General features: G+C 56.9%; 1 protein-coding gene across 1 annotated transcript in view; it reads right to left on the bottom strand.

Moving 5' to 3' along the window:
- The window catches only part of LOC140457139 (alpha-actinin-2), a 127,128-nt gene that overhangs the window by 78,634 nt on the left and 25,574 nt on the right, over window positions 1-22,920 (bottom strand). The window contains exons 2-7 of the mRNA XM_072551175.1: window positions 11,776-11,890; window positions 11,076-11,195; window positions 10,743-10,829; window positions 3,966-4,053; window positions 2,679-2,757; window positions 1,754-1,835 (exon numbers count right to left, since the gene is read on the bottom strand). Of these exons, the coding sequence (XP_072407276.1) occupies window positions 1,754-1,835; window positions 2,679-2,757; window positions 3,966-4,053; window positions 10,743-10,829; window positions 11,076-11,195; window positions 11,776-11,890 (571 nt within the window). The remainder of the gene's footprint in view (window positions 1-1,753; window positions 1,836-2,678; window positions 2,758-3,965; window positions 4,054-10,742; window positions 10,830-11,075; window positions 11,196-11,775; window positions 11,891-22,920) is intronic.

The raw sequence follows: 22,920 nt of genomic DNA, 5'->3' as shown, positions 1-22,920 counted from the left end.
GGGGTACTTCGGGAACGGTGGGAGCGGTCGGAGTCCCCAGGGAATGTCCTGGTGACCATCCTGAGGTGGGGAAGGTCCTGACCGCGGTGGGGTGATGACGCGGAGAGGGGATGGTTCCCCCTCGTGGGGGGGGGTACACTCTGAGGATGAGGTATCTCCCGTTGTAGACGGAGATGAGGATGAGTCTGTGGAATTCTTCCACCTCCCCCCCGCTTCCCGGAGATTGGGGGACAGTCAGTGTCACTGGATACAGCAAGGCCAATTTGAGACGATCGTTTTGGGGGGGGAAGGGGAGGAAATTGGGTTTAATCAGACCAGCCACGATCTCAGTGGATAGGAGGATCAGACTGAGGGGCTGAGTGGCTCCTTTGGTATGTTCATACCGCCCACTGCTGAGATAGAGAGACAGAGAGAGGGAGGGGGTGAAGACAGAGAGATGGAAGGAGGTGGAGATCGAGGGGGGGAGGATTGAAGAAAGAGAGAGAGGGACTGGACAAACAGAGAGAGGGATTGGGAAAAGAGCAAGGGAGCAGGACTGGAGATGGAGATATAGAGGGAGATGGAGAGAGAGAGAGAGGGAAGGAGATGGAGATATAGAGGGAGATGGAGAGAGAGAGAGAGAGGGAAGGAGATGGAGATATAGAGGGAGATGGAGAGAGAGAGAGAGGGAAGGAGATGGAGATATAGAGGGAGATGGAGAGAGAGAGAGAGGGAAGGAGATGGAGATATAGAGGGAGATGGAGAGAGAGAGAGAGGGAAGGAGATGGAGGTAGAGGGAGGGAGATGGCGAGAGAGGTAGGGAGATGGAGGTAGAGGGAGGGAGATGGAGAGAGGGGTAGGGAGGGAGATGGAGGTAGAGGGAGGGAGATGGAGAAAGAGGGAACGAGATAGATAATGGAGATAGAAAAGAAGATATAAATTGATGAAGAGAGAGAGGGAGGGAGATGGAGATGGAGAGAGAGAGGGAGGGGGATGGAGATGGAGAGAGGGAGGGGGATGGAGATGGAGAGAGAGAGGGAGGGGGATGGAGATGGAGAGAGAGAGGGAGGGGGATGGAGATGGAGAGAGGGAGGGGGATGGAGATGGAGAGAGAGAGGGAGGGGGATGGAGATGGAGAGAGAGAGGGAGGGGGATGGAGATGGAGAGAGAGGGGGAGGGGGATGGAGATGGAGAGAGAGGGGGAGGGGGATGGAGATGGAGAGAGAGAGGGAGGGGGATGGAGATGGAGAGAGAGGGGGAGGGGGATGGAGATGGAGAGAGAGAGGGAGGGGGGGATGGAGATGGAGAGAGAGAGGGAGGGGGGGATGGAGATGGAGAGGGAGGGGGAGGGGGATGGAGATGGACAGAGAGAGGGAGGGGGATGGAGATAGAGAGAGGGAGGGGGATGGAGATGGAGAGAGAGAGGGAGGGGGATGGAGATGGAGAGAGGGAGGGGGATGGAGATGGAGAGAGAGAGGGAGGGGGATGGAGATGGAGAGGGAGGGGGAGGGGGATGGAGAGAGAGAGGGAGGGGGATGGAGATGGAGAGAGAGGGGGAGGGGGATGGAGATGGAGAGAGAGAGGGAGGGGGATGGAGATGGAGAGGGAGGGGGAGGGGGATGGAGATGGACAGAGAGAGGGGGAGGGTGATGGAGATGGAGAGGGAGGGGGAGGGGGATGGAGAGAGAGGGGGAGGGGGATGGAGATGGAGAGGGAGGGGGAGGGGGATGGAGATGGACAGAGAGAGAGGGAGGGGGATGGAGAGAGTCATCACCTTCAGCGTCCAACATTTTGGGAATATCCAGGTATTTTTCAGCGACTTCAAAAGCCTGGTTTAAGTTTCCAATGGGATCATCCTGGGAGACAGAGAGAGAGACAGAGAGAGTGAGTGTGGAAGGGGATGATGAGAGAGAAGTGAGAGCCTCCCTCCCCAGGCCTTACCAATCCTTCCGTGATATCCACCTGAGCACAGCTCACTACCAGCGTGACTCCCTCCCCCCCCATCCCACCCCACTTCACACCCCCTCCCACAGGAGGGAATCCCTTGGGAGGTTTGTGCTCAGTTCTGACCCCACCCAGCCCTTCTAGAATCTTCCAGAGGATCAAGGCCAACCCAGGAATACAAAGGCTCACCGGGAGGGAAGGAGCAGGCCATTCAGCCCCTCTAACCTGGCTCTCTGATCAGGCTGATCCTAGCCCATCATGTCCCTGATCCAATGGGAATCTCTCTACCCTTCCATCTATCCATCTCTCTAGTCACCAAACCACCTCTCCACCCATCTCTCTATCCATTGATCCACCCATCTCTCTATCCATTGATCCACCATCTCTCTATCCATTGATCCACCATCTCTCTATCCATTGATCCACCATCTCTCTATCCTTTGATCTCTCTATCCTTGCAATCTTTCTATCCTTCCACTTTTCCCTCTTGTTATTTCTATCCATTGAATGTCTATCCTTCTGTCTCTATCTGTTCATCTCTCTATCCATCGATCTATGCATCCTTCCCTCTCTCTATCCCCCCGTGTCTCTATCCTTCCCCCCCACACTCTCTCTCTCTCTCTCTCTATCCTCTCCTCTCTCCCTCCTTCCTTCTCTATACCCTCCCCTATCTCCTTGACGAGACTCCATTGATGTATTTGGCCGTTGGGTCACGGTTCACTCGAGTGAAGCAGATGGAGAAGGAAATGGAGGACCTTTCTGAGTTTAGAGTAATCGATGAGGTCAGGCCTGTGTCTGTGGATGAGAGCGCACAACGCGAGGCCATCCTTCCAGCTTCCGAGAGACAGACCGAGACAGAGACGGAGAGGGAGAGACAGAGAGAGAGAGAGAGAGAGAGAGAGAGAAAATGAAGGCAGTTTAGTCACAGGAAAGTAGAAAGGTGGAGCAGGATGGTTCCAAACGGACGCCCCTCGTGAGGAAGTTCCTTAATACACTGACCAACCCTATCCCCATCTCCCTCAGCCTCTCCTCAGCTCCCTCATTCACACCCATTCCCGCAATTCTCCCCTGCTTCATTCCCCCCACCCTCACTCCCCTGTCCCACACACGCCCTCACCTCGACCCTCTCCCTTGCTGCCATCCTCACTCCTCATTCCCTCACTCCCACCCTCTCCACATCTCCATCACTCCCCTGTTTCCTCACGACCCCACTCCCTATCATGGAGGATGGGGAATGGGATGGGGAATGGGGAATGGGATGGGGAATGGGTGTGGGTTGGGGAATGGGATGAGGTGTGAGTTGGATATGTGATGGGGTTTGGGTTGGGGGTAGGTGATGGGGTTTGGGATGTGGGTTTGGGATGGGGATGGGATGTGGGTTGGGGAATGGGATGGGGAATGGGGTGTGGGTTGGGGAATGGGGTGTGGGTTGGGGAATGGGTGTGGGTTGGGGAATGGGATGAGGTGTGAGTTGGATATGTGATGGGGTTTGGGTTGGGGTAGGTGATGGGGATGGGGATGGGGTATGAGTTGGGGAATGGGGTGTGGGTTGGGGAATGGGATGGGGATTGGGTTTTGGGTTGAGGTATGTGATGGGGTTTGGGATGTGGGTTTAGGATGGGGATGGGATGTGGGTTGGGGAATGGGATGGGGAATGGGGTGTGGGTTGGGGAATGGGGTGTGGGTTGGGGAATGGGATGAGGTGTGAGTTGGATATGTGATGGGGTTTGGGTTGGGGGTAGGTGATGGGGATGGGGTATGAGTTGGGGAATGGGGTGTGGGTTGGGGAATGGGATGGGGATTGGGTTTTGGGTTGAGGTATGTGATGGGGTTTGGGATGTGGGTTGGGGTATGTGAAGAGATTTGGCGTTGGGTTGTGGGTTTGGGAATGTGATGTGGTTTTGGGGAGTAAGGTTGGGATAGAGTGTGGGATTGGGGGGAGGTGTTGGGTGTGGTGTGCTGTGGAAGATGGGTGGCATCCCTATCCCACCCCCCCCAACCCACCCCCACCCCATGCCCATACCAGTACCGGTGCCCCTTACCTGATGTGGAAATTCTGTACGTTGACGTTACGGTAAGGAGCTGTCTTGCGCTGACACCAAAGCAGGAGGCCCTCCTTGGCTGAGGTTTCTGAAAGACAGATCATAGGGCATGGGTCACCATGGTAACCGCACTGCACAGCCTGACCACGTAGGCCTCAGGTCTCTCTCAATATCATGGGTTTCCCCCAACTGCTGTACCACCTATTTCAGGCCAATTCAGGTAAAAAAAGACTTCTCCCTGTGATTTGTGGGTATCCCAATAAACTGTCTCCTGAGATCCCAGTGACACCTTTTCCATCCTGCATCATTGGTTACTGGGAACACCTCACAAGGGCAGGATCGGAGAGCTCCCTGGAGCTACGTCTCTCCCAGTCTTCTCTCGGTCTCTCTGACTGATGCCAGATTTATCATGGACGTGATCTTTGTCCAACACCCCCCCACAAGGAGATATCTCTATACAAGTCACCAGTGTGAAGGTGCAGGTTCAACACCCAGTCGATGGCATTAGACCATTCTCTCAGCCCCAAATCCTCCCACTCAGAGTATGGCACTGCAGGGATAGGGAACATACTATCCAATGGTAGGCCACCTGAATTAATCAAAACAACCTCCACCACACCCCCCCCACCCTAACCCCAACTCTAACCCTCAAGTGGAACCTAATCCTGACCCTGAACCTAACCCTAACCCTAACCCTAACCCTAACCCTAACCCTAACCCTAACCCTAACCTAATCCCGGCCCCACATCTACGCTAACCCTAACCCTAATCCTAACCCTAACCCAAACATAATCCCAGCCCCACATCTACGCTAACCCTAACCCTAACTCTAACCCTAACCCAAATCTAATCCCAGCCACACATCTACGCTAACCCTAACAATAACCCTAACCCTATCGCAGCCTAATACTAACCCTAACCCTGAACCTAATCCTAACCCTAACCCTAACCCTAACTCTGAATCTAACCCTAACCCTATCGCACCCTAACCCTAACCCTAACCCTATCACATCTATGCTAAGCCTAACCCTAACCCTAACCCTATCCCTAACCCTAACCCTATCACATCTATGCTAAGCCTAACCATAACCCTAACTCTATCCCTAACCCTTACCCTAACCCTAACCCTAACACTAACCAAACCCTAACCCTAATACTGAACCTAACCTTAACCCTAACACTAACCCCATGCTCAAACCAACATAAAACCAACCCTAACCGCCAACACTAACCCCTAACCCTAACCCTAACCTTAAACCTAACCCCAGGCTCAAACCTACATAAAACCAACCCTAACCCTAATCCTAACCATGAAACTAACCACAACCCTAACCATAACCCTAAACGTAACACCAACCCTAACCCTAACCCCAGGCTCAAACCTACATAAAACCAACACTGACCCTAACCCTAACCCTAACCTAATGCTAACCCTAACCGTAACACTAACCCTAACCATAATTCTAACCTAACACTAACCCTAACCCTATCCATAACCCTAACCAAAACCCTATCCCTAATCTAATCCCAACCCTGACCCTGAAAATAACCCTAAATCTAACCCCAACCCTAACCCTGAAAATAACCCTAAATCTAACCCCATCCCTAAACCTAAATCTAACCCCAGCCCTGACCCTGAACCTAAACCTAAATCTAACCCCATCCCTAACCCTAAATCTAACCCCAACCCTGACCCTGAAACTAACCCTAAATCTAACCCCATCCCTAACCCTGAACCTAAACCTAAATCTAACCCCATCCCTAACCCTGAACCTAAACCTAAATCAAACCCCAACCTGACCCTGAACCTAACCCTAAATCAAACCCCATCCCTAACCCTAAATCAAACCCCAACCATGACCCTGAACATAACCCTAAATCTAACCCCAACCCTAACCCTGAACCTAAACCTAAATCAAACCCCAACCTGACCCTGAACCTAACCCTAAATCTAACCCCATCCCTAACCCTAAATCTAACCCCAACCCTGACCCTGAAACTAACCCTAAATCTAACCCCAACCCTATCCCTAAATCTAATCCCAACTCTGACCCTGAACATAACCCTAAATCTAATCCCAACCCTGACCCTGAACCTAACCCTAAATCTAACCCCAACCCTGACCCTGAACCTAAACCTAAATCTAACCCCATCCCTAACCCTAAATCTAACCCCAACCCTGACCCTGAACCTAAACCTAAATCTAACCCCATCCCTAACCCTAAATCTAACCCCATCCCTAACCCTGAACCTAAACCTAAATCAAACCCCAACCCTGACCCTGAACCTAAACCTAAATCTAACCCCAACGCTGACCCTGAACCTAACCCTAAATCTAACCCCAACCCTAACCCTGAACCTAAACCTAAATCAAACCCCAACCCTGACCCTGAACCTAAACCTAAATCTAACCCCATCCCTAACCCTAAATCTAACTCCAACCCTGACCATGAACCTAACCCTAAATCTAACCCCAACCCTGACCCTTAACATAACCCTAAATCTAACCCCAACCCTATCCCTAAATCTAACTCCAACCCGAACCCTGAACATAACCCTAAATCTAACCTCAACCCTGACCCTGAACCTAAACCTAAATCAAACCCCAACCCTGACCCTGAACCTAACCCTAAATCTAACCCCAACCCTAACCCTGAACCTAAACCTAAATCTAACCCCAACCCTGACCCTGAACCTAACCCTAAATCTAACCCCAACCCTGACCCTGAAAATAACCCTAAATCTAACCCCAACCCTGACCCTGAACCTAACCCTAAATCTAACCCCAACCCTGACCCTGAAAATAACCCTAAATCTAATCCCAACCCTGACCCTGAACCTAACCCTAAATCTAACCCCAACCCTAACCCTGAACCTAAACCTAAATCTAACCCCAACCATGACCCTGAAACTAACCCTAAATCTAACCCCAACCCTGACCCTGAACCTAACCCTAAATCTAACCCCATCCCTGACCCTGAACCTAACCCTAAATCTAACCCCATCCCTAACCCTGAACCTAAACCTAAATCAAACCCCAACCCTGACCCTGAACCTAACCCTAAATCTAACCCCATCCCTAACCCTGAACCTAAACCTAAATCTAACCCCAACCCTGACCCTGAAAATAACCCTAAATCTAACCCCAACCCTGACCCTGAACCTAACCCTAAATCTAACCCCAACCCTAACCCTGAACCTAACCCTAAATCTAACCCCAACCCTGACCCTGAAAATAACCCTAAATCTAACCCCAACCCTGACCCTGAACCTAACCCTAAATCTAACCCCATCCCTGACCCTGAACCTAACCCTAAATCTAACCCCATCCCTAACCCTGAACCTAAAGCTAAATCAAACCCCAACCCTGACCCTGAACCTAACCCTAAATCTAACCCCATCCCTGACCCTGAACCTAACCCTAAATCTAACCCCATCCCTAACCCTGAACATAACCCTAAATCTAACCCCAACCCTGACCCTGAACCTAACCCTAAATCTAACCCCAACCCTGACCCTGAAAATAACCCTAAATCTAATCCCAACCCTGACCCTGAACCTAACCCTAAATCTAACCCCAACCCTAACCCTGAACCTAACCCTAAATCTAACCCCAACCCTGACCCTGAAAATAACCCTAAATCTAACCCCAACCCTGACCCTGAACCTAACCCTAAATCTAACCCCATCCCTGACCCTGAACCTAACCCTAAATCTAACCCCATCCCTAACCCTAAATCAAACCCCAACCATGACCCTGAACATAACCCTAAATCTAATCCCAACCCTGACCCTGAACCTAACCCTAAATCTAACCCCATCCCTGACCCTGAACCTAACCCTAAATCTAACCCCATCCCTGACCCTGAACCTAACCCTAAATCTAACCCCAACCCTGACCCTGAACCTAACCCTAAATCAAACCCCAACCCTGACCCTGAACCTAACCCTAAATCTAACCCCATCCCTAACCCTAAATCTAATCCCAACCCTGACCCTGAAACTAACCCTAAATCTAACCCCATCCCTAAACCTAAATCTAACCCCAACCCTGACCCTGAAACTAACCCTAAATCTAACCCCATCCCTAAACCTAAATCTAACCCCAACCCTGACCCTGAAACTAACCCTAAATCTAACCCCAACCCTGACCCTGAAACTAACCCTAAATCTAACCCCAACCCTAACCCTAAATCTAACCCAAACCCTGACCCTGAACCTAACCCTAAATCTAACCCCAAACCTGACCCTGAACCTAACCCTAACCCTAACCACAAACCTAGCCCAAACCCAACCCTAACCCTGAAACTGCTGCCTCCTAGCGCCAGGGACCCGGGTTCAACTCCCCCCTCAGGCGACTGTCTGTGTGGAGTTTGCACTTTCTCCCTGTGTCTGCGTGGGTTTCCTCCGGGTGCTCCGGTTTCCTCCCACACTCCAAAGATGTACAGGTCAGGTGAATTGGCCATGGGAAATTGTCCCATAGTGTCCAGGGATGTGCAGGTTAGGGTGAATTGGCCGTGGGGAATTGTCCCATAGTGCCCAGGGATGTACAGGTTAGGGTGGGTTGGCCGTGGGAAATTGTCCCATAGTGTCCAGGGATGTGCAGGTTAGGGTGGATTGGCCGTGGGAAATTGTCCCATAGTGCCCAGGGATGTGCAGGTTAGGGTGGATTGGCCATGGGAAATTGTCCCATAGTGCCCAGGGATGTGCAGGTTAGGGTGGGTTGGCCGTGGGAAATTGTCCCATAGTGCCCAGGGATGTGCAGGTTAGGGTGGATTGGCCGTGGGAAATTGTCCCATAGTGCCCAGGGATGTGCAGGTTAGGGTGGATTGGCCATGGGAAATTGTCCCATAGTGCCCAGGGATGTGCAGGTTAGGGTGGGTTGGCCATGGGAAATTGTCCCATAGTGCCCAGGGATGTGCAGGTTAGGGTGGATTGGCCGTGGGAAATTGTCCCATAGTGCCGAGGGATATACAGGTTAGGGTGAATTGGCCATGGGAAATTGTCCCATAGTGTCCAGGGATGTGCAGGTTAGGGTGGATTGGCCATGGGAAATTGTCCCATAGTGCCCAGGGATGTGCAGGTTAGGGTGGGTTGGCCGTGGGAAATTGTCCCATAGTGCCCAGGGATGTGCAGGTTAGGGTGGATTGGCCGTGGGAAATTGTCCCATAGTGCCCAGGGATGTGCAGGTTAGGGTGGATTGGCCATGGGAAATTGTCCCATAGTGCCCAGGGATGTGCAGGTTAGGGTGGGTTGGCCATGGGAAATTGTCCCATAGTGTCCAGGGATGTGCAGGTTAGGGTGGATTGGCCGTGGGAAATTGTCCCATAGTGCCGAGGGATATACAGGTTAGGGTGAATTGGCCATGGGAAATTGTCCCATAGTGTCCAGGGATGTGCAGGTTAGGGTGGATTGGCCATGGGAAATTGTCCCATAGTGCTCAGGGATATACAGGTTAGGGTGGATTGGCCATGGGAAATTGTCCCATAGTGCTCAGGGATATACAGGTTAGGGTGAATTGGCCATGGGAAATTGTCCCATAGTGCCCAGGGATGTGCAGGTTAGGGTGGATTGGCCGTGGGAAATTGTCCCATAGTGCCCAGGGATGACAGGTTAGGGTGGATTGGCCGTGGGAAATTGTCCCATAGTGCCCAGGGATGTGCAGGTTAGGGTGGATTGGTCATGGGAAATTGTCCCATAGTGCCCAGGGATGTGCAGGTTAGGGTGGATTGGCCGTGGGAAATTGTCCCATAGTGCCCAGGGATGTGCAGGTTAGGGTGGATTGGTCATGGGAAATTGTCCCATAGTGCCGAGGGATGCGCAGGTTAGGGTGGATTGGTCATGGGAAATTGTCCCATAGTGCCCAGGGATGTGCAGGTTAGGGTGGATTGGCCGTGGGAAATTGTCCCATAGTGTCCAGGGTTGTGCAGGTTAGGGTGGATTGGCCATGGGAAATTGTCCCATAGTGTCCAGGGATGTATAGGTTAGGGTGGATTGGCCATGGGAAATTGTCCCATAGTGCCCAGGGATGTGCAGGTTAGGGTGGATTGGCCGTGGGAAATTGTCCCATAGTGCCCAGGGATGTGCAGGTTAGGGTGGATTGGCCATGGGAAATTGTCCCATAGTGTCCAGGGATGTGCAGGTTAGGGTGGGTTGGCCTTGGGAAATTGTCCCATAGTGTCCAGGGATGTGCAGGTTAGGGTGGATTGGCCGTGGGAAATTGTCCCATAGTGTCCAGGGATGTGCAGGTTAGGGTGGGTTGGCCTAGGGAAATTGTCCCATAGTGCCCAGGGATGTGCAGGTTAGGGTGGATTGGCCGTGGGAAATTGCCCGTAGTGTTAGGTAAAGGGTAAATGTAGGGGGATGGGTGGGTTGCGCTTTGGCGGGTCGGTGTGGACTTGTTGGGCCGAAGGGCCTGTTTCCACACTGTAATGTAATCTAGTCTAACCCCCATCCTGACCCTGACCCGATCTCGACCTAAACCCAACCCTAACCCTGACCCAAACCCAACCCTAACCCTGACCCCATCCTAAACCCTAACCCTGACCCAAAACCCAACCCTAACTCTGACCCTTCCCCAAGCCTGAACCCTGACCCATCCAATCAGTGATCGTCTACAACCATTGTTCTTGAATTTCATCCAATCACAACGCTCAGAATTATAGCACACACCACCCACGCCCAGCCCCCAACCCCCACCCCCCCCACCCTCAGTGTGAGGCTGACCAATCACTGCTCACGAATCCAGCCCAACTGCAGCACGGCCATTGGTCTCACCTTCCACTGAAATGTCCTGGATGGCGAAGCGAAGGATGATGGTCCAGATCATCCCCAAGGTCATCTTCAAATTCCCGTCCACGATTTCTGCACAGGAAGAGGCGACGTTACTGATGGAGGGGCTGAGGGAGGCAGGGGGCGGAGGGAGGAGGGAGGGTCACAGCCTGGGGTCGGGGGAGGGAGGGCTTGGGAAGGGCGGGCTTTCATGTGATGCCCCTGGCAGCCGAGCAGTGCCTGGTGTGTGTGGGGCTGTGGCTGGGTAGGAGGAGGAGGAGGAGGAGGGTGTACATGAGGCTGGAGGGAGGGAAGGAGGACAGGGGTTGAGTCACCTACCTTCAGCCCCAATTGAGACCAGCTTGACCCCCTTACTGGCGATGTAGTCAAGAGCCTTGTTCACGTTGGCGATCTTGTGGAATCGCATCTTGCCTTTGTCTGGTTTCGGGAGCCGCTCTCCTACAAACACAAGGACAGCCTGCTAGTCCCCACCTCGTGGCCCGAATGGCCTCCCCCCAGACCCAACCAGGAACTCCACCCACCCCACCCCCCCCACCCCCATGGATAGATAACACGTTGGGAAACGTGGAGACTGATACTCATCCTATGGGACAGGCTTGGGGAAGGGGGCTGAGTGGCCTCCTACTCTTCCTGTGGGACCGGCTGGGGTAGAGGGGCTGAATGGCCTCCTGCTGTTCCTGGGGGAGAGGGGCTGAATGGCCTCCTGCTGTCCCTGTGTGACAGGCTGGAGGAGAGGGGGGCTGAATGGCCTCCTGTTGTTCCTGGGGGAGAGGGGCTGAATGGCCTCCTGCTGTTCCTGTGGGACAGGCTGGAGGGAGAGAGGGCTGAATGGCCTCCTGCAGTACCCTGGGGGAGGGGGCTGAATGGCCTCCTGCTGTTCCTGTGTGACAGGCTGGAGGAGATGGGCTGAACGGCCTCCTGCTGTTCCTGTGGGACAGGTTGGAGGGAGAGAGGGGGCTGAATAGCCTCCTGCAGTACCCTGGGGGAGAGGGGCTGAATGGCCTGGGGCTGTACTGACCTGAGATGACCTCGAGTAGGAGCATGAGTTTGAGGCCGTTGCGGAAATCCTCCTCAATGTTCTCGATCTGGGTCCCCGCCTTCCTCAGGTGGGAGTTACACCAGGCAGTGAAGGTCTGGAATAGGGAGGGCACCCTCGGTTAGGACCCTCACCCTCACCCTCACCCTCACCCTCACCCTCCTCACCCTCACCCTCACCCTCACCCTCCTCACCCTCACCCTCACCCTCAGGTGGGAGTTACACCAGGCAGTGAAGGTCTGGAATAGGGAGGGCACCCTCGGTTAGGACCCTCACCCTCACCCTCACCCTCACCCTCACCCTCCTCACCCTCACCCTCACCCTCACCCTCCTCACCCTCACCCTCACCCTCAGGTGGGAGTTACACCAGGCAGTGAAGGTCTGGAATAGGGAGGGCACCCTCGGTTAGGACCCTCACCCTCACCCTCACCCTCACCCTCACCCTCCTCACCCTCACCCTCACCCTCACCCTCCTCACCCTCACCCTCACCCTCAGGTGGGAGTTACACCAGGCAGTGAAGGTTTGGAATAGGGAGGGCACCCTCGGTTAGGACCCTCACCCTCACCCTCACCCTCACCCTCACCCTCCTCACCCTCACCCTCACCCTCACCCTCCTCACCCTCACCCTCACCCTCAGGTGGGAGTTACACCAGGCAGTGAAGGTCTGGAATAGGGAGGGCACCCTCGGTTAGGACCCTCACCCTCACCCTCACCCTCACCCTCACCCTCCTCACCCTCACCCTCACCCTCACCCTCCTCACCCTCACCCTCACCCTCAGGTGGGAGTTACACCAGGCAGTGAAGGTCTGGAATAGGGAGGGCACCCTCGGTTAGGACCCTCACCCTCACCCTCACCCTCACCCTCCTCACCCTCACCCTCACCCTCACCCTCCTCACCCTCACCCTCACCCTCAGGTGGGAGTTACACCAGGCAGTGAAGGTCTGGAATAGGGAGGGCACCCTCGGTTAGGACCCTCACCCTCACCCTCACCCTCACCCTCACCCTCCTCACCCTCACCCTCACCCTCACCCTCCTCACCCTCACCCTCACCCTCAGGTGGGAGTTACACCAGGCAGTGAAGGTCTGGAATAGGGAGGGCACCCTCGGTTAGGACCCTCACCCTCACCCTCACCCTCCTCACCCTCACCCTCACTCACCCTCACTCACTCACCCCAAGAACCCCTCCCTTTCCCCGTCACCGCCTCCCTCTCTCTGTAACCCCCTCCCTATCTCTGCATCCCCCTACACCCCCTCCCTATCTCTGTAACCCTCTCCCTATCTCTGTAACCCCCCTCCCTATCTCTGTAACCCCCTCCAGCCCCTACACCCCCTCCCTATCTCTGTATCCCCCTCCAGCCCCTACACCCCCTCCCTATCTCTGTAACCCCCTCCAGCCCCTACACCCCCTCCCTATCTCTGTAACCCCCTCCCTATCTCTGTAACCCCTTCCCTACCTCTGTAACCCCCTCCCTATCTCTTTAAGCCCCTCCCTATCTCTGTAACCCCCACCCTATCTCTGTAACCCCCTCAAGTCCCTACACCCCCTCCCTATCTCTGTAACCCCCCTCCAGTCCCTACACCCCCTCCCTATCTCTGTAACCCCTTCAGACCCTACACCCCCTCCCTATCTCTGTAACCCCTTCAGACCCTACACCCCCTCCCTATCTCTGTAACCCCCTCAAGTCCCTACACCCTCTCCCTATCTCTGTAACCCCCCTCCAGTCCCTACACCCCCTCCCTATCTCTGTAACCCCCTCCAGCCCCTACACCCCCTCCCTATCTCTGTAACCCCTTCAGCCCCTACACCCCCTCCCTATCTCTGTAACCCCTTCAGCCCCTACACCCCCTCTCTATCTCTGTAACCCCCTCCCTATCTCTGTAACCCCCTCCCTATCTCTGTAACCCCCACCCTATCTCTGTAACCCCCTCCCTATCACTGTAACCCCCTCAAGTCCCTACACCCTCTCCCTATCTCTGTAACCCCCTCCCTATGTCTGTAACCCCCTCCCTATCTCTGAAACCCCCTCCCTATCTCTGTAACCCCCTCCCTATGTCTGTAACCCCCACCCTATCTCTGTAACCCCCTCCCTATCTCTGTAACCCCCTCCCTATGTCTGTAACCCCCACCCTATCTCTGTAACCCCCTCCCTATCTCTGTAACTCCCTCCCTATCTCTGTAACCCCCTCCCTATCTCTGTAACCCCCTCCCTATGTCTGTAACCCCCTCCCTATCTCTGTAACCCCCTCCCTATCTCTGTAACCCCCTCCCTATCTCTGTAACCCCCTCCCTATGTCTGTAACCCCCTCCCTATCACTGTAACCCCCTCCCTATCTCTGTAACCCCCTCCCTATGTCTGTAACCCCCACCCTATCTCTGTAACCCCCTCCCTATCTCTGTAACCCCTTCCCTATCTCTGTAACCCCCTCCCTATCTCTGTAACCCCCTCCCTATCTCTGTAACCCCCTCCCTATCTCTGTAACCCCCTCCCTATCTCTGTAACCTATATAACTTTCCACCTTTAAACCCATGTTCCACACTCATCCCTCCCTCCATCTTCCCCCTCTCCATTAATCTCCCTCACTATCGCTGTCTCCTCCATATCCTCTCAGACATCTGACTGTCCTAGCTGCTGGGAGACATGGACAACAGAGTTGACCCCAAGAGTGGGGTGGGGGTGGGGGAGGGGGTGGGGGACGGGGAAGGGTGTGGTGTCCTGAGAGATTGGGGTTTCTGGTGAACTGCCTTGGGAAGGGGGTTCGGTCGGAAACGTGTTCATTGTGCTCATCTGTGTGGGCCAACCTCTCAATCCTGGGGAGTCAGTGACTTCAATACTCGAGTAGATCAGCACCGTCCAGGGACAAGGCAGCCCCCGCTGGATTGGCCCCACACCCACAAACACCCCCTCCCTCCCTCCATCCCACCCTCCCTCCCACCGACCGACTATGGGCACTGTCGGAGGGTCAGTGCCGAGGGAGTGGGCGCTGTGGGAGGGTCAGTGCTGAGGGAGTGGGCACTGTCGGAGGGTCAGTGCTGAGGGAGTGGGCGCTGTCGGAGGGTCAGTGCTGAGGGAGTGGGCGCTGTCGGAGGGTCAGTGCTGAGGGAGTGGGCGCTGTCGGAGGGTCAGTGCTGAGGGAGTGGGCGCTGTCGGAGGGTCAGTGCTGAGGGAGTGGGCACTGTCGGAGGGTCAGTGCTGAGGGAGTGGGCACTGTCGGAGGGTCAGTGCTGAGGGAGTGGGCACTGTCGGAGGGTCAGTGCTGAGGGGGTGGGCACTGTCGGAGGGTCAGTGCTGAGGGAGTGGGCACTGTCGGAGGGTCAGTGCTGAGGGAGGGGACACTGTCGGAGGGTCAGTGCTGAGGGAGCGGGCACTGTCGGAGGGTCAGTGCTGAGGGAGCGGGCACTGTCGGAGGGTCAGCGCTGAGGGAGGGGACACTGTCGGAGGGTCAGTGCTGAGGGAGCGGGCACTGTCGGAGGGTCAGTGCTGAGGGAGTGGGCACTGTCGGAGGGTCAGTGCTGAGGGAGTGGGCGCTGTCGGAGGGTCAGTGCTGAGGGAGTGGGCGCTGTCGGAGGGTCAGTGCTGAGGGAGTGGGCACTGTCGGAGGGTCAGTGCTGAGGGAGTGGGCACTGTCGGAGGGTCAGTGCTGAGGGAGTGGGCACTGTCGGAGGGTCAGTGCTGAGGGGGTGGGCATTGTCGGAGGGTCAGTGCTGAGGGAGTGGGCACTGTGGGAGGGTCAGTGCTGAGGGAGTGGGCGCTGTCGGAGGGTCAGTGCCGAGGGAGTGGGCGCTGTCGGAGGGTCAGTGCTGAGGGAGTGGGCACTGTCGGAGGGTCAGTGCTGAGGGAGTGGGCGCTGTCGGAGGGTCAGTGCTGAGGGAGTGGGCGCTGTCGGAGGGTCAGTGCTGAGGGAGTGGGCGCTGTCGGAGGGTCAGTGCTGAGGGAGTGGGCACTGTCGGAGGGTCAGTGCTGAGGGAGTGGGCACTGTCGGAGGGTCAGTGCTGAGGGAGTGGGCACTGTCGGAGGGTCAGTGCTGAGGGAGTGGGCACTGTCGGAGGGTCAGTGCTGAGGGGGTGGGCATTGTCGGAGGGTCAGTGCTGAGGGAGTGGGCACTGTGGGAGGGTCAGTGCTGAGGGAGCGGGCACTGTCGGAGGGTCAGTGCTGAGGGAGCGGGCACTGTCGGAGGTTCAGTGCTGAGGGAGTGGGCGCTGTCGGAGGGTCAGTGCTGAGGGAGTGGGCACTGTCGGAGGGTCAATGCTGAGGGAGTGGGCACTGTCGGAGGGTCAGTGCTGAGGGAGCGGGCACTGTCGGAGGGTCAATGCTGAGGGAGTGGGCACTGTCGGAGGGTCAGTGCTGAGGGAGCGGGCACTGTCGGAGGGTCAGTGCTGAGGGAGTGGGCACTGTGGGAGGGTCAGTGCTGAGGGAGCGGGCACTGTCGGAGGGTCAGTGCTGAGGGAGTGGGCACTGTCGGAGGGTCAGTGCTGAGGGAGTGGGCGCTGTCGGAGGGTCAGTGCTGAGGGAGCGGGCACTGTCGGAGGGTCAGTGCTGAGGGAGTGGGCACTGTCGGAGGGTCAGTGCTGAGGGAGCGGGCACTGTCGGAGGGTCAGTGCTGAGGGAGCGGGCACTGTCGGAGGGTCAGTGCTGAGGGAGCGGGCACTGTCGGAGGGTCAGCGCTGAGGGAGGGGACACTGTCGGAGGGTCAGTGCTGAGGGAGCGGGCACTGTCGGAGGGTCAGTGCTGAGGGAGTGGGCACTGTCGGAGGGTCAGTGCTGAGGGAGTGGGCGCTGTCGGAGGGTCAGTGCTGAGGGAGTGGGCGCTGTCGGAGGGTCAGTGCTGAGGGAGTGGGCACTGTCGGAGGGTCAGTGCTGAGGGAGTGGGCACTGTCGGAGGGTCAGTGCTGAGGGAGTGGGCACTGTCGGAGGGTCAGTGCTGAGGGGGTGGGCATTGTCGGAGGGTCAGTGCTGAGGGAGTGGGCACTGTGGGAGGGTCAGTGCTGAGGGAGTGGGCGCTGTCGGAGGGTCAGTGCCGAGGGAGTGGGCGCTGTCGGAGGGTCAGTGCTGAGGGAGTGGGCACTGTCGGAGGGTCAGTGCTGAGGGAGTGGGCGCTGTCGGAGGGTCAGTGCTGAGGGAGTGGGCGCTGTCGGAGGGTCAGTGCTGAGGGAGTGGGCGCTGTCGGAGGGTCAGTGCTGAGGGAGTGGGCACTGTCGGAGGGTCAGTGCTGAGGGAGTGGGCACTGTCGGAGGGTCAGTGCTGAGGGAGTGGGCACTGTCGGAGGGTCAGTGCTGAGGGAGTGGGCACTGTCGGAGGGTCAGTGCTGAGGGGGTGGGCATTGTCGGAGGGTCAGTGCTGAGGGAGTGGGCACTGTGGGAGGGTCAGTGCTGAGGGAGCGGGCACTGTCGGAGGGTCAGTGCTGAGGGAGCGGGCACTGTCGGAGGTTCAGTGCTGAGGGAGTGGGCGCTGTCGGAGGGTCAGTGCTGAGGGAGTGGGCACTGTCGGAGGGTCAATGCTGAGGGAGTGGGCACTGTCGGAGGGTCAGTGCTGAGGGAGCGGGCACTGTCGGAGGGTCAGTGCTGAGGGAGTGGGCACTGTGGGAGGGTCAGTGCTGAGGGAGCGGGCACTGTCGGAGGGTCAGTGCTGAGGGAGTGGGCACTGTCGGAGGGTCAGTGCTGAGGGAGTGGGCGCTGTCGGAGGGTCAGTGCTGAGGGAGCGGGCACTGTCGGAGGGTCAGTGCTGAGGGAGTGGGCACTGTCGGAGGGTCAGTGCTGAGGGAGCGGGCACTGTCGGAGGGTCAGTGCTGAGGGAGCGGGCCCTGCGGGAGGACTTTGCTCAGCGTGTGGTCTGAAGTGACACAGGGAGTCGGTGGAATGCAAGGGGAGAGAGGGAGTTTGAAGAGAGAGAGTTTGGCTCCAGGTGCCACCTGTTTCTGTCTGTTTGCCCTCTCTCAGTCACTGCCAAATATAGCCCGTGAGCTCGGAGCTGTGCCTGAGACCGTATCTAAATCGGGTCACCGTCCGGCAACATGAACTGGTCTTGGCACCAGCCAGCAGGATATTTGCTAACTCTGCACGTTAGCCACTCCGGGAGCTGGGACCAAAGCCCTTGGATTCGTGGGGGTAGCGGAGGGTTGGGAGGGGGGGGGGGGGGGGGGGGGCCGAATCAGGAAGGGGAAGCTGTCGGATCCAGTCTTTGAGGGAGAGACCAGAGGGAGCGTAGGGAGCCGAACCCGAGGGAGGGGAGGATGTCTTGTTTGAGCTGGGGAGTGGTTCTGAGTGGGCCAGACTCCAAGCCCCTCATCGGGGCAGTGTGACGCTGGGGGAGCGTGGTTGGAGGTGGGGAGCCTGGGGGGGGGGGGGGGGCGTGTGAGGAGGTGGTGGGGGGGAAGTGAAGAAGGTAGTGCAGCGATCACAAACTCCAACACCTTCCTCCCCCCCCCCCCCATCTTCCCTGCTCCTCTCAAAGAGTCTCAGCTCACCGGACTGTCATCATCTCCTGCTTCTGTCTTGAGTTACTGCAAACTCAGCTTGTTCCTGACTTACCTTCCCCCCACCAACTCTCCCTCCCCCCCACTCCCCCCCACCCCCCCCAACCCCTCCCACCACGGCCCTTTATTTAGACTCACAGAGAGATGAGCTCATGGGACAGAAAGACCAATACAGTCCAGCTCCCTCCCCAGTCCCGTCCTCCCAAAACCTTCCTGGTGGTTCACGATAACTCCCCTCACCCCCCCAACCCCACACCCCCCACCTCCCCCCACCCCCCGCCGACCTCCCAGAGCAGGGAGAATGTGAGACACGCACGCACGAATGGTGTCGGGAATGCGGGAGGGAGTGAGGGATTCACGGAGAGGGAGGTGGGGCTAAAGGTAGCGAGGACCAGGAGGGGGAGCGTGCCAAATGGGAAGAGACGATGGGCCAATGATCCAAAAGGATAAATTGGACCATTGCAAAACCTTTCGGTTTCTCCGACACAGAGACTCGTCTGATTTCAAGGAACTACCGCCCACAATCCCAATGGACCCAAACCCCTTCCCGTTCACTCCCACTCCCCACAATCCCAACGGACCCAAACCCCTTCCCGTTCACTCCCACTCCCCACAATCCCAACGGACCCAAACCCCTTCCCGTTCACTCCCACTCTCCACAATCCCAACGGACCCAAACCCCTTCCCGTTCACTCCCACTCTCCACAATCCCAACGGACCCAAACCCCTTCCCGTTCACTCCCACCGCCCACAATCCCAACGGACCCAAACCCCTTCCCGTTCACTCCCACTCTCCACAATCCCAACGGACCCAAACCCCTTCCCGTTCACTCCCACTCCCCACAATCCCAACGGACCCAAACCCCTTCCCGTTCACTCCCACTCTCCACAATCCCAACGGACCCAAACCCCTTCCCGTTCACTCCCACTCCCCACAATCCCAACGGACCCAAACCCCTTCCCGTTCACTCCCACCGCCCACAATCCCAACGGACCCAAACCTCTTCCTGTTCACTCCCACCGCCCACAATCCCAATGGACCCAAACCCCTTCCCCTTCACTCCCACTCCCCACAATCCCAATGGATCCAAACCCCTTCCCCTTCACTCCCACCACCCACAATCCCAATGGACCCAAACCCCTTCCCGTTCACTCCCACCGCCCACAATCCCCATGGACCCAAACCCCTTCCCCTTCACTCCCACTCCCCACAATCCCAATGGATCCAAACCCCTTCCCGTTCACTCCCACTCTCCACAATCCCAATGGACCCAAACCCCTTCCCGTTCACTCCCACCGCCCACAATCCCAATGGACCCAAACCCCTTCCCGTTCACTCCCACTCCCCGCAATCCCAACGGACCCAAACCCCTTCCCGTTCACTCCCACTCTCCACAGTCCCAATGGACCCAAACCCCTTCCCGTTCACTCCCACTCCCCACAATCCCAATGGACCCAAACCCCTTCCCATTCACTCCCATTCTCTACAATCCCAACGGACCCAAACCCCTTCCCGTTCACTCCCACTCTCCACAATCCCAATGGACCCAAACTCCTACCCGTTCACTCCCACTCCCCACAATCCCAACGGACCCAAACCCCTTCCCGTTCACTCCCACTCTCCACAATCCCAATGGACCCAAACCCCTTCCCGTTCACTCCAACTCTCCACAATCCCAATGGACCCAAACCCCTTCCCGTTCACTCCCACTCCCCATAATCCCAATGGACCCAAACCCCTTCCCGTTCACTCCCACCGCCCACAATCCCAACAGACCCAAACCCCTTCCCGTTCACTCCCACCGCCCACAATCCCAATGGACCCAAACCCCTTCCCGTTCACTCCCACTCCCCACAATCCCAACGGACCCAAACCCCTTCCCGTTCACTCCCACTCTCCACAATCTCAATGGACCCAAACCCCTTCCCATTCACTCCCACTCCCCACAATCCCAATGGACCCAAACCCCTTCCCGTTCATTCCCACCCTCCACAATCCCAATGGACCCAAACCCCTTCCCGTTCACTCCCACTCCCCACAATCCCAACGGACCCAAACCCCTTCCCATTCACTCCCACTCTCCACAATCCCAATGGACCCAAACCCCTTCCCGTTCACTCCCACTCCCCACAATCCCAATGGACCCAAACCCCTTCCCGTTCACTCCCACTCCCCGCAATCCCAACGGACCCAAACCCCTTCCCGTTCACTCCCACCGCCCACAATCCCAATGGACCCAAACCTCTTCCTGTTCACTCCCACCGCCCACAATCCCAATGGACCCAAACCCCTTCCCATTCACTCCCACCGCCCACAATCCCAATGGACCCAAACCCCTTCCCGTTCACTCCCACCGCCCACAATCCCCATGGACCCAAACCCCTTCCCCTTCACTCCCACTCCCCACAATCCCAATGGACCCAAACCCCTTCCCATTCACTCCCACTCTCCACAATCCCAACGGACCCAAACCCCTTCCCATTCACTCCCACTCCCCACAATCCCAATGGACCCAAACCCCTTCCCATTCACTCCCACTCTCCACAATCCCAACGGACCCAAACCCCTTCCCGTTCACTCCCACCGCCCACAATCCCCATGGACCCAAACCCCTTCCCGTTCACTCCCACTCCCCACAATCCCAATGGACCCAAACCCCTTCCCATTCACTCCCATTCTCTACAATCCCAACGGACCCAAACCCCTTCCCGTTCACTCCCACTCTCCACAATCCCAATGGACCCAAACTCCTACCCGTTCACTCCCACTCCCCACAATCCCAACGGACCAAAACCCCTTCCCGTTCACTCCCACTCTCCACAATCCCAATGGACCCAAACCCCTTCCCGTTCACTCCCACTCTCCACAATCCCAATGGACCCAAACCCCTTCCCGTTCACTCCCACTCCCCATAATCCCAATGGACCCAAACCCCTTCCCGTTCACTCCCACCGCCCACAATCCCAACAGACCCAAACCCCTTCCCGTTCACTCCCACCGCCCACAATCCCAATGGACCCAAACCCCTTCCCGTTCACTCCCACTCCCCACAATCCCAACGGACCCAAACCCCTTCCCGTTCACTCCCACTCTCCACAATCTCAATGGACCCAAACCCCTTCCCGTTCACTCCCACTCCCCACAATCCCAATGGACCCAAACCCCTTCCCGTTCACTCCCACCCTCCACAATCCCAATGGACCCAAACCCCTTCCCGTTCACTCCCACTCCCCACAATCCCAACGGACCCAAACCCCTTCCCATTCACTCCCACTCTCCACAATCCCAATGGACCCAAACCCCTTCCCGTTCACTCCCACTCCCCACAATCCCAATGGACCCAAACCCCTTCCCGTTCACTCCCACCGCCCACAATCCCAATGGACCCAAACCCCTTCCCATTCACTCCCACCGCCCACATTCCCAATGGACCCAAACCCCTTCCCGTTCACTCCCACCGCCCACAATCCCAATGGACCCAAACCCCTTCCCGTTCACTCCCACCGCCCACATTCCCAATGGACCCAAACCCCTTCCCGTTCACTCCCACCGCCCACAATCCCAATGGACCCAAACCCCTTCCCGTTCACTCCCACTCCCCACAATCCCAACGGACCCAAACCCCTTCCCGTTCACTCCCTCTCTCCACAATCTCAATGGACCCAAACCCCTTCCCGTTCACTCCCACTCCCCACAATCCCAATGGACCCAAACCCCTTCCCGTTCACTCCCACCCTCCACAATCCCAATGGACCCAAACCCCTTCCCGTTCACTCCCACTCCCCACAATCCCAATGGACCCAAACCCCTTCCCGTTCACTCCCACCGCCCACAATCCCAATGGACCCAAACCCCTTCCCGTTCACTCCCACTGCCCACAATCCCAATGGACCCAAACCCCTTCCCGTTCACTCCCAATCCCCACAATCCCAATGGACCCAAACCCCTTCCCGTTCACTCCCATCGCCCACAATCCCAATGGACCCAAACCCCTTCCCGTTCACTCCCATCGCCCACAATCCCAATGGACCCAAACCCCTTCCCGTTCACTCCCACCGCCCACAATCCCAATGGACCCAAACCCCTTCCCGTTCACTCCCAATCCCCACAATCCCAATGGACCCAAACCCCTTCCCGTTCACTCCCATCGCCCACAATCCCAATGGACCCAAATCCCTTCCCGTTCACTCCCACCCTCCACAATCCCAATGGACCCAAACCCCTTCCCGTTCACTCCCACTCTCCACAATCCCAATGGACCCAAACCCCTTCCCGTTCACTCCCACCGTCCACAATCCCAATGGACCCAAACCCCTTCCCGTTCACTCCCATCGCCCACAATCCCAATGGACCCAAACCCCTTCCCGTTCACTCCCACTCCCCACAATCCCAATGGACCCGAACCTCTTCCCGTTCACTCCCACTCTCCACAATCCCAATGGACCCAAACCCCTTCCCGTTCACTCCCACCCCCCACAATCCCAATGGACCCAAACCCCTTCCCGTTCACTCCCACTCCCCACAATCCCAATGGACCCAAACCCCTTCCCGTTCACTCCCACCCCCCACAATCCCAATGGACCCAAATCCCTTCCCGTTCACTCCCACTCCCCACAATCCCAATGGACCCAAACCCCTTCCCGTTCACTCCCAC

Source organism: Chiloscyllium punctatum, chromosome 31 (assembly GCF_047496795.1).
Source record: "Chiloscyllium punctatum isolate Juve2018m chromosome 31, sChiPun1.3, whole genome shotgun sequence".
In the NCBI taxonomy this organism is placed as follows: domain Eukaryota; kingdom Metazoa; phylum Chordata; class Chondrichthyes; order Orectolobiformes; family Hemiscylliidae; genus Chiloscyllium; species Chiloscyllium punctatum.
This window is presented reverse-complemented; position numbering and strand designations above follow the sequence as displayed.